This window comes from Lacerta agilis, chromosome 14 (genome assembly GCF_009819535.1).
Source record: "Lacerta agilis isolate rLacAgi1 chromosome 14, rLacAgi1.pri, whole genome shotgun sequence".
Lineage (NCBI taxonomy): Eukaryota > Metazoa > Chordata > Lepidosauria > Squamata > Lacertidae > Lacerta > Lacerta agilis.
This window is the reverse complement of record NC_046325.1, coordinates 5,855,963-5,867,208: the sequence shown is the minus strand read 5'-3', so window position 1 is coordinate 5,867,208 and position 11,246 is coordinate 5,855,963. Positions and strand designations below refer to the sequence as shown.

The window sequence follows — 11,246 nt, the reverse complement described above, 5'->3', positions numbered from 1 at the left end:
GGGGCTGAGGTATGGGTATTATTATTATTATTAATTAAATTTGCATGCCACCCTCCATCCGTAGATCTCAAGGCAGTTCGCAACACGAAAATGCAATATGGAAAACACAAACTACATAATGGCAATACACACAAAGCTGGGGAGGCAGCAAGTGAGAGGAGCAAAACAGAAAGGATTAGAAAGGAAAACTGCACAGACCAAACAACAAAACGGGAGTAGAGACTGTGGCCACATTCACACAACACATTTAAAGCTCTTTGATACTCCTTCAGACAGTCACAGCTGCCCCAAAGTGCCCTTGAAGGTGTAGCTCTGCAAAAGGAAAGGGGTCTCTTACAGCTCTCAGAACCCTTAACAGACTACAGCTCCCAGGATTCTTTGTGGAAAGCCATGACTGTTCACAGGGCTGTAAATGTATTGTGGGAATGTGGGAACGACACAAGAGGCCTGTTCATGATCAATTAAGACTCCCGCTCAGACTTTAGATCCCATCGCGGTGGCAATGATTGGGGAGGGGAGGCGACTATCCCTTACCTGAGCCCAAGGCAGCCATCTTCCTGCCGGCGGCAGCGTTGAGGTGTGGGAAACCTCCGTTGAGCAAGAGCTGGCTTTGCTCCATGGTCTTGTCCCCCCGCAGGGCCGAGCTGCCCGCGGTGTGAGCGTGGTGGGGGTGTGCATGGTGCGAGTGGCCCAGGGCCTGAGCCCCATAGAACTGGAAGAGCTCCGGCTGCCCCTTGCCCCCTGGCGCGGCTTGGGCCTGCCCTAGGAGCCCGGGCAGCGCCAGGGGCAGCCCTTGGTGGAGCAGGAGCATGTTCTGCATGTGCTTCTCGGAGGTCATGTGGATGCGCAAGTTGCGGGAGATGTTGGTTTCGTAGCTGCACACTTTGCACTGCCAGGAGGATTTGCCTTTTGACTCCTTCTCCTCGGGTGACGACGGGGTCGGCGCCACCGGGGGCGCCACCGAGGGGGCCCCGCCGCCTCCCCCCGTGGCCTGGTAGCCCTGCAGGTTGGCTAGGTGCTTGTCGGACTGCATGTGGATGCTGAGGTTGCCCTTGGTGGTGGTGGAGTAGTTGCAGGCCTCGCAGCGGTAGGGCTTGTAGCCGCAGTTGTAGCTCTCGCCCCGGGCCAGGCGAGGGTGCGGCCCGCCGGAGCTGCAGTAAGCGCAGTGGCTGTTGTTCTCGGGGTGCTTCTCCTTCATGTGGACGTCTAAGGTCTGCTGGTACTTGTAATGCCAGTTGCACTTTGGGCATTTGAGGGTCTTGCAGGAGTTGCGCGAGTGCAGCAGGGACATGTGGCCGGACAAAGTCAACCCCGAGTAGGCCATGGCGGTGAAGTCTTCCCCAAAGGAAAGCGAGTGCCCTCCGTTGTGGCTGCTGCTGCCGCCGCCGCCGCCACGCTCAGCCCGTTGTTGACCTCAAACGTGGCGCTCACCATCTCGTTGGCCATCCCAACACCGACGGTGCCGTGCGTCAAGTCGGCCGCGCCAACGTCATGGGTCAACCCAACCCTACCGGCATCCAGGTTGGCGTTGGCTGGGCTGTCGTTCACTTTGGTGGCCAACCCGGAGCTGTTCGTCCCGCCGGCTGACTCGGCGCAAGCGACGTCTCTGGCCAGTTCTGCGCGGAGGCTTCATTGGCCAACTCTGCGTTGGTGTCTTCCTTGGGCAACCCTACGTTAGCTGCAGCGTCGTTGCCGTTGGGCTTCTTCAGCGGTGTCTCTGAGAGGGGGGTGCTGGCACCCGTGGGTGGGCTTTGGCCGTGTGAGCTTTGGTCTGGGAGAAGCCTCCCTTCCTCTTTCTGATTTTCGCCGCCGCTGCTGCTGCTCCTCCTCCTCCTCCTCCTCCTCCTTTTCTTCTTCTGGTTTCTCCTCCGCGCCTCCCTTTGCCCAGTGCTCGCCGCCGACCCTTAACTCTTTGGCATCTGGTGGCTCGCATGGTTTTCCTGGGCTCCCCTTCTTCTTTTCTTTTTCTGTTTCTCTTCCCCTCCTCCTCTCCTCCGTACATTCACCATCTGCTACACATTCGGACATTGAGGTCTGCCTTGGTGGTGGGCTTATTTGGTTCGAGGAAGCCAAGCGTGGTGCCTTGGAACATGGCAGAGCCCCTCCAGACAGGGCCTGGCATTCGTCGGGGCTCAGCTGTGCCCCATGGGTTACGCGGGCGTGAGCCGCCAAGGAGCGTCCCCGGCAGAAGGAGAGGCGGCAGATCAGGCAAAGCCAGATGGGTGGAGACGGCAGCTCCCCTTCTCGGCCAGGGCCGGCTTCCCCTTTGAGGTTCTCCTCGTCCTCCGCCAGGGCGGCGGCAGGGGCATCTTTGGGTTTGGTGGGAGCGTTTTTGGCAGACATGGTTCGAGGGGGGGCCCTGGCCAGTCGGAAACTGTAGAAGGCGCCGTGAGGGGTCCACTCGCCTGGCGCTGAGGTATTCTGGGACATTTGGTCAGTAGACGTAAAGCCTTGGTTGGGCCTCCACCGCGCTGGACGTGGAGGACGGACACCTGGGGAGATGTGGTGCTTAGGGAGCCCTTGGTAAGAGAACGTGGCCGCCGCTGAGGAGATAGGCCGAGCCCTCGGCCGGAGAAGAATGAGCGGGGCCTTGCGCCCGCCGTCCTCTTCCCCCTCTCCGCCGCCTTCTGCTTCTTCCTTCTTCCCATCTTCTCTGGGTGGTGCTGCTTGCGGGGAAGGCGGTGGGTTTGGCGTCGCGAGGCCGCAGTCGGCTTGGAGGAGAGGCCCGGGCAAGATGGCGGCCGGGAGCTTCGTGGAGCCGAGTGCTGCTTGGGAACCGGAGCAGGGGCCTCATGGTGTCGTTGGGAGAGGGGCATCAGAGGAGGAGGAGGAGGAAGGGTCCGAGAGGGGGGGTTCTTTGGTGGCTGGAGAGGCAGGAGTGTCCTGAGCGGGCCGAGGCGCGGCCCTGTCATCCTGCCCGTCGGCCGGGGGGGGCAGCAGCGGAGCAGGAGGAGGAGGAGGCAGAGTTAGAGGGGGCGTCCATGGCGGTGCGGGCGCGAGGGGTGCGGAGGGGTCATCTCAGCACGGGAGCCGAGACCCTGAAGGGGAAACAGAAAAAAAAGGCAGCCAGTCGTGAAATCTTGTTTCTCGTTCTGAATTCCCCGTGTCGGACCTTCCTCAACTTTTGGTGTGCAAAGCAGCTGGAGGCCACAATTTGTGCCACACTAAACTTAAACACAGTATCATAACCACTTTAAACACACACAGCTTCTCTCAAAGAACCCTGGGAGCTGTAGTTTAAGGGTGCCCCAAGAGCTACAGTTCCCAGAGTTCCTTGTGAAGAAGGATTGACAGTTGAACCGCTCTGGGAGGGGATCCGGAGTCTCCAAACAACTATCTGCGCCCTTAACGTACTACAACTCCCAGACTTCTGTGGGGGAAGCCAAGGCTTCCTGCTTTAAATGTATGGTATGGAAGACTGCTTCATCTAAAGTGACTTTAGCATAATTTTGTAGGAACATACTTCCTTATACAGTCATACCTTAGAAGTCGATCGGAGTCAGTTCCAGAAGTCTGTTCGACTTCCAGAACGATTGAAAACCAAAGCGCGGCTTCAGATTGGCTGCAGGAAGCTCCTGCAGCCAATAGGAAGCCGCAGAAGCCCATTGGACATTCGGCTTCCGAAAGAACGTTCGAAAACCGGAACACTCACATCCGGGTTTCCATCGTTCGGGAGCCGATTTGTTCGGGAGCCCAAGGCGTTCAAGATCCAAGGTACGACTGTACAGAGTCAGACCGGTGGTCTGTTTAGCTCTGTGTTGTCCACACCGGCCGGCAGTTGCTCTCCAGGATTTCAGGCAGGGTTCTCTCCTAGCCCTACCTGGATCATTCTCCATGCCATCCAGATACTCTACCACGGAGCTACACCCCTTTCCTAGACAGGCCTTGCTTGCCCCCGCCACCATCTTCTTCCTCGTCTCCATCCTACCCGCTTCTGGGTGGGCAAAGTGATTGTGCAAACACCTGAAACGGCTTCCGCTGCTCTTGCCCCCCAAATTATACTCTGGGGGAGCGTTCGCACATACTGCTCTCTCGCTGATGACTGTAATATCATGGGATGTTTGGGGGTCACTGCCAATCAAACTCTATGGGAGGGGACCTCAGCTCGGCGTTGGAGCACATACTATGCTTGCAGAAGGCACCGGGTTCAATGTCAGGGCCCCCCCCAGTTTGGAAAGATCAGCAGAGGACAGGAAATACTCCTTTCGTGGAGAGCCGTTGCAGGCCAGGGATAGGCTTATTGAGATATAAGGTAGTTCTTAGCTCAGGGATATAGTGCCTGATTTTATGTGCAAAAGGTCCCAGCTTCGAGAAAGGCCAGAAATTGTTCAATGGGAACTTATTCAAGCTGCACGTTGTCTAGCTATGCCCGTTCTCGTGTTAAATCAGCTCCCAATATAGGGAGAGGAGAGCTGGTTATGGCAGGGTGGAGGTGGGCGGGTCAGGGAAGGGCAATTGCGAAAACATGAGGACTCTGGGCAAACAGCCCGGCTACTGGAAAGGGGGGTGGGGGGTGGCAAAAGGCGCCTCTTCTGGATCTGGGCTGGGGAAGGATTTGCAATGCAAATTAATAGCTTAGCATGCCAGCAGCTGATAAAAGTGGGGGAGGGGGCAAGGAAAAAGAGGAATCCTTCCATTCTGCAGTGTACAAGCACTAGGGGCAAATTCACGCATCCCCACATTCTCTTGCAGGTTTCCATTACTCCCACGTTCAGATGGCTACCTCATCCTTCCACTTTCCTGGCACTCAGTTCAGCCCGTAGGTGGACAGTGCTTAAAACTCCCGTTGTTCCGGGCGCATTTTGCGACGGGGAAATCTCATTAGCTTCTGAGCTCTGGGCGCAATACTGCACCTAAGATTCCAGATTAAAACTGAAGAATGGAAGGAAAGGGGGGCCTTTTTCTGCCTCCCCACTTCCAGCCACTCTCTGAAGACTGGAGAAGAGACTCTCTTAAGACTATTAGGGGGGTGGGCAGGGGAAGGACGAGATCACGTGAAAACTGCATATCATATTTTAGGTGCAGTTCATTCATTTTCAGCATTGTATCCTAGGCACGCCTAGGCACTGCACCCATAACCTGGTCTTAAGGTGCCATTTAGCTCCTAGTTTCCGTATCTCAGTTTCTAACACTGTATGCAGAGCGCTGCATCTGAGCACCTGCAGGATGCCCTGTTCCCTCACTGCTGAGAAGCCAAAGCTAATTCCCCAGACATCCAGGATTAGAGAGGGCGGGCTTTCAAGAAAAGCTTTAAATTTGAAATTAAGGGCACGCGGACGCACACCTATCTACAAATCTCCCCGGGCCAGACGGCGGCACGCGCAGGTGTGTGGGCCCAGAGCCTGTCAGGAAGGGCAAACCGCAGCACTCGAACTCCACCCTCGCCCCAAGTCCATCTGCAGGTCTACTCACTTAACACGAGTGTGTTTGCTGTACATTTTAAGCACCTTCCTCCATCAGAATCGCCAATATCCCCATTATCCTCATTTCAGTTTCTCCTCCAAAAAGCAATTCAGCGTGACATTCTAATATATTCCAGGCAGCAGTCAAACCAGAGGCATAAAAACTTCTTCAGCCTAAACAAACAAATACTGTTTTCTGAATGCAGGATCTTGGGAGAGAGATCCAGAAAGCTTCCGGGGCCACCAGCAAAAAGACCCTATAAAACTCCCCTTCATTTTTGTTTCCATTTCCTTCAGTCACAACACATCAAGCCTAGATATCACCCACTTGTCTACTTGTCAATCCACTTATCTCTTTCTCTCTGCCCCCCCCCCACCTTATAGAATAAAGCAAGCTGGTCTTCCTTAAAAATTGTTAATAAACCGAAACACAGATTACACAGAACGCTCTGATTTGTAACGTTACGTATTTCAGCAAATATCCCTTCCCAGAAAGGTTGTACTAGCTCAAATGTCCGCCCCCTTCCAAACTGTGATTCTACAGCTCAGAGGGGCGAGGGCCCACACTTCGGAGCACAGAGGCTATTCCAGGAGTTGGGACTAAAAGGTAAAGGGACCCCTGACCATTAAGTCTAGTCGCGGACGACTCTGGGGTTGCGGTGCTCATCTCGCTTTACTGGCCGAGGGAGCCGGCGTTTGTCCGCAGACAGCTTCCGGGTCATGTGGCCAGCATGACTAAGCCGCTTCTGGCAAACCAGAGCAGCACACGGAAACGCCATTTACCTTCCCGCCAGAGCGGTACCTATCTATCTACTTGCACGTTGATGTGCTTTCGAACTGCTAGGTTGGCAGGAGCTGGGAGCGAACAACGGGAGCTCGCCCTGTCGCGGGGATTCGAACCGCCGACCTTCTGATCGGCAAGCCCAAGAGGCTCAGTGGTTTAATCCACAGCGCCAACCGCGTCCCAGGAGTTAGGACTGGCAGGCGTCAACAGCTGCCCAGTCCTTCGCAGGTCTGCCATTCCTTTGGCGGAGGCAGAGAATGGCTGCGGCAACTGCGATATCCTGCGGCATTGCGTTCCACAGATCGGCGGTGCTTTCTGTGTAAAAAGCCGTTTCTGTTTGCCGTGAACCTCAACCCTGCCAACTCCTGTGAACTTGACATACCTGTCCTGCCAACCCTTTGCCCAAAAAACCCGACATGACTCATCCTGCCACACCACCAAGCCCAACCGTGACAAGGCAGGAGAGTTTCCACGCAAGAGTTTCTCAGCTCCCCCCTCCCCACCCCGATAGTGAATCCGAGTGAACCAAGATCAGAGGTGTTGGGAACATGTGCGCCTCCAAGTTATGTTGCACACCCAACTTTTCCATGCCCCGGCCAGCATGACCAATGGTTAGGGATGATTCAAGTTCTGGCTCAACCTCTGAAGGGCCAAAGATGCTGCTCTATTCCAGAACTAGAACTATCCCAACATTTGCATGGTTTTGGTTTTGGTTTTTGCTTTTAATGGGTTTTTTTAATGTTTGCTGAGAGGCTGGTATATGAATGCTTTTATAAATAATTGTGGGTCGCTGTGAATTTGTGGGGAGGGAGCCGTGTGCCCCTCAGGGAAATGAAACTTGGGACATTCCCTCTTGACAATCCCTACCCCCCCCCTCGTTTGACTTTTCACGGGTGGCCAGGCCCGGCCGAATTAAGTGTGGGTTGGCATGACACACACCACCCCAGAGGATGCTGGGAGTTGAAGATAATTTGGGGTGGGGGGGGGAGGAGAGGAGATATTCCCCGCCACAAATATCACCCTCCGTATCAGTAGTGGGAGCCATGGCAACCAAACAGGCTTCAAACCGGTTTCGACAGGGAGTGGAGACAGAGTTGGGGTGGCAAAGAACCCAGCACACGCCCACCCCCCAAAAAAATCCCTTCGCGTGGGAACACTCCTAGTCCATCAAGCTCGATATTGTCCACTCTGGCTGGCAGCAGCTTGGCAATGTTTCGGGCCGGAGCCATGTTTTGCCCTACCTGAACCCGAGGCCTTCTGCATGTGCCCACATCTGCCTCCCGGGTTTTTCCACATAACCAGCTTCTCCTTCCTGTCTGTCCTCCACACACAACACCCCCCCCCCGCCGTCCGCCCACCTCAGCCCTTTAACATTATTATCTTTGCGTCCAGGAGTAAAGACACCCTCTTAACTTTTTAATATTTTCTGTTCATTCCTCTGCTTGTAATGGAGGAAGGAAGAATTGGTGGCGAGGGAGGGGGGGTAGAAAGAGAGGAAATGTGCTTTTCTTGCGCCCTTCCTCTCTTCTCTCTCACCCCCCATGCCTTTTTTCTTCCCCTCCCCCTTCAGAGGGTGGTTAGTCAATGCAAATTGTCTCATTAAGGAGAAAAGGAGGCGGGAGACATAATTAGGCGGCTGCTGCATATTTATTATGAGGGAGCCAGAGACACAAAGGCGTTTGGTTGTGGGGGGGGGGGTGTGAGTTGGTTGGTTGGTTGGTTGGTTGGGGATTGCATTGTGGGGGGGGGGGAGAGCAGAGAGAGGAAAGGAGGGATGAAAGAGAGAGAGAGAATGGGAAGAAAGGAAGAAAAAAAGGAGGAAGAAAAATGAGATATGAGATTTGCAGGAGGCATGATGTAGAGAATGGAATAGGAATGAGAAAGGGAGAGAGAGAGAATGGGAGTGAAGGGGGGGGGAATTGGAGGAGGCAGAACGGAGAAGGGAAATACACAGTATAGAGAGATGCAGGCCCCAATCCTAAGAAGGAATGTATTTCCTTGGGTCAGTGGGTCTTACATCCAGGTAACAGAGGCCACGGTCAAAGTGGGATTCCGGGTTGGGGGGGGGGGAAGGAGGCAGATAGTGGAAGGATGTTGGGGGGGAGAGAAGAAATGGGGGGGCATGATGAAGTGGAGGGAATGCAAAGGACAAAGCGTGACAGATGAGGGAGGGAGAGGAGAGAAGAAGGCAGCAGAGAGAGAGAGAGAGAGAGAGAGAGAGAGAGAGAGAGAGAGAGAGAGAAAAATGGAGGAGATGAAAATGAAAAGGGCCGACAGGGACCCAGAGAGCGAGGGAGGGGATGGGGAAGGATTTGGCGGGGGGGGGGGATAGACAGAGAGAGAAAGTGCAGAAGAAAGAGGGATGAAAACCCAATGAGGAATAAATTCATGCAGGAGAAAGGGGGTATATGGGGGGGGGGGTGATGGTGTTTGCATCCTCTTTGGAGATATATTAAGAGAAGGCAAGGCAGGCCATGGAAGAAAAGAAAGGGGGGGAGAAGAGGAGGCGGAGAGGTTGTTGCTGGGGGGGGGGGTCCTCTCTCTCTCTCTCCCCATAGAGGGGGGGGGGGTCCTGCAGGCGCAGAGGGGGGAGGGGCTCCGCGCAGGGCGATTAACGGGGAGATTAATGTCTAGGGGTGACAGGGGAGGCAGCCAGAGTCAATAAAACGAGAAGCACAGTGACAGGCAGCGCTTTAAATTACCCTGCGCAGCGGGGAGGGGAGGCGCTGGCGGATCTCCTCTCCTCTCCCTCCCTCCCACCCTCTCCCCCCCCCCACCCACCAAAGCTTGGGCTAATGCCCTTCAAGCCCCAATCTGTAAACTGCCCCCCACCCAATAATTCCCCCCCCGCAGCGCCTTCCTCTTATCAAATCTGCCGGTGTCCCCCCCCCCTTCCTCTTCTCTTCTCCAGCTCCCCATCATCAAATATTTGCTAAACTGGTTGATGAGAGTCGTTGTTAACATCCAGGAGAGGAAAGGAAGAAAAGGAGGGGGGGCGGGTGAAGAGAAGGTTAAGGTTGGTTTTGACAACAGATTTCCAGCGTGGTCTGGAGGGGAGCTGCTTTTGTAAAAAAAAAAAGGGGGGGGGAGGTCTGATTTCCCCCACCGACTCTCTTTCCTCTAAAGGGCAAAAGGGGAGACAAGGGGGGGGGGCGCTGTGCAAATATACAGACTGATGCGCCTCCTCTCCCTGCTTTTGTTTAATCCTGCAATGCACTTAGGGCTTCATTTGTATGTGATTTGCATACAATATTTAGCAAGAGGCACCCTGGGTTGTTTTGTGTGTGTGTGTGTTTTCTTTTTTGGCACTCTCCAATCTGGGAAGTGGGGGGGGCGTAGGAGGGGGGGGCAGCTGAAAGGCACACACACACACCCCTTCTAAATTGGTGTATGCAAATATGTGCTTTTCAGCAATGACTGGTGCATAAATTAATCTGAGAGTCAGGATGATAGAATTAGGTTAGCTGTCCCATCGAAACCCCAACCAGCACAAATGTGCATTATTAGACCTGGGGGGGGGGGCAATTGGTGTGTGTATGTGTGTGTGTCTCAATAGTTTCACAATGTGGGTTTCTTTCAATCCCAAAACCCAAATGAGATTCTTTCTGATTAGGGATCCAGTTGGGTGGAGGGGAGGGGGCGAGGAGAGAGAAAAGTCAAAAGTGTAAATACGATCAGCACGGCTGCCTCAATAATTCATCAATAAGATGTATAGGTTTAGGGGTTGGCTTTTGGAATTTGTGTTTGTTTGTTTTCAAATAAAAGTATTAAAAGTTGAACTTCTGCCCTTTGAAAAATGTTCCGTGGTTATTATTTTTTTAAGTGGGTGCATTTGAATCGCGAGATTTTGCCGAGTTTTTACATGCTTGTGAAATCTCATTTCGGTTGCGTGTCGAGTGCGAGAGGCAGGGAAACGCGCTTGTGAGCACATTCACGCAGTGTTGCAAAATATGAGGCACGTGTCCTCTCTCTCTCCAAGGGCATCCAGGTCTTAAAAGACAATTGCACAACATCACAAGGAAATTATGGAGGTGGGGCAGTGTGGGGCTGGGATCCCAGCATCTGCAGAAAGAGGGGAGAAAGAGAGACATGTGGTGGGGGGGGGGGAGCCCTGATCTAGCTTCATGCTCTACCTATCCTGAAGGAGAAGTTTGTTTAAAATACACATTTTCATGTTTTGTTAGCTCCTCCTGGGCAGGGACCATCCCTTCCCTCTGCTTCTGTTCCCCTGCAGATGTGAACATCAGAGCTGGGAAACTGTTCCACATTCCCTTCTGGGGACTATCTTCCCTGGGGGGCTGGATGCCAGCGGTGGGAGGGGCCAGGGCAAAAGTAGGCGGAGCAATAAATGGAATACTGTACGTTCTTTTAAGCTTGGAGGGCCACATTCAGGACCCGGGGCCAGAGGTTTCGCACCCCTCATGTGTCTCGGTGGCACCATGCAACGAATAAGGAATAAAAGAGTTGCTTGCAAGCTTTGACATGTCTGCCTTGGGAGGACCGAGCTATCCCAGCATCCCCCAGGGCAGTGGCCAGGTGTGGGCAGACTTCCCTTTCTGCTCCTTCTCCCCCCCCCCACGAGAACACGTCCTCAAAACCACATTATGCAGAAACCCCTTTCAAATAGCAGTGTAATCTGAGAGAGCTTCCCCCCCCCCTGCACATTGCAGAGGCCTGCCCTGGGGCTGCGCAGGTGTGGACAGGATAGAACGAGCCCACAGGTAAGGCGAGGCAGACCGCTAGGGTGGCATGATGTCAAGGGACTATTTGCGCCAGGAGTCAACGAGTGCGAGTCCACGTTCCCCGCAGCTTCCAGCATGGACGGCCGGATCCCTGCAGGAGCAAGAGTCCATCTCCCAGAGTGCTTTGCTGCGTCCCAGAGGATTGTGGGACGTGCGGGGACACCGCTTCCTCGCGCCATGAGCCCCTGCCTGGAAATCGGCAGCAGCAACAACACCTGATGTACAGCCCAGTAACAGCAGGCTAGATCTATACAGGGTGGGCAAAATATCAGACTTCCACTACTGTTTAAAGCAAACCTTAATGGTGGCACTAAAAGG

The 11,246-nt window shown here is 54.2% G+C and overlaps 1 protein-coding gene across 1 annotated transcript; it reads right to left on the bottom strand.

Moving 5' to 3' along the window:
* Positions 1–499: 499 nt before the first annotated feature.
* Positions 500–3,923, bottom strand: LOC117058885 (zinc finger homeobox protein 2-like). Its single transcript, XM_033170297.1, has 5 exons — positions 3,821–3,923; positions 2,793–3,017; positions 2,007–2,711; positions 1,589–1,717; positions 500–1,413 (listed from the first exon to the last, which is right to left on the bottom strand). The coding sequence occupies exons 1-5, from the start codon at positions 3,921–3,923 to the stop codon at positions 524–526; spliced, it is 2,052 nt and encodes a 683-aa protein (XP_033026188.1). The 3' UTR covers positions 500–523.
* Positions 3,924–11,246: the final 7,323 nt, after the last annotated feature.

Bases quoted from the DNA above. Each gene is read 5' to 3' on its own strand.
- LOC117058885 (XM_033170297.1), bottom strand. From the start codon at position 3,923: ATGGAGACGAGGAAGAAGATGGTGGCGGGGGCAAGCAAGGCCTGTCTA. The intron at 2,712-2,792 runs GAGGCCCCTGCT...CTCTCCTCCAAG, and splicing joins CCCTCTCCCAACGACACCAT to CCGACTGCGGCCTCGCGACG. The intron at 1,718-2,006 runs GTGAATGTACGG...CCCCCCTCTCAG, and splicing joins GTCCGAATGTGTAGCAGATG to AGACACCGCTGAAGAAGCCC.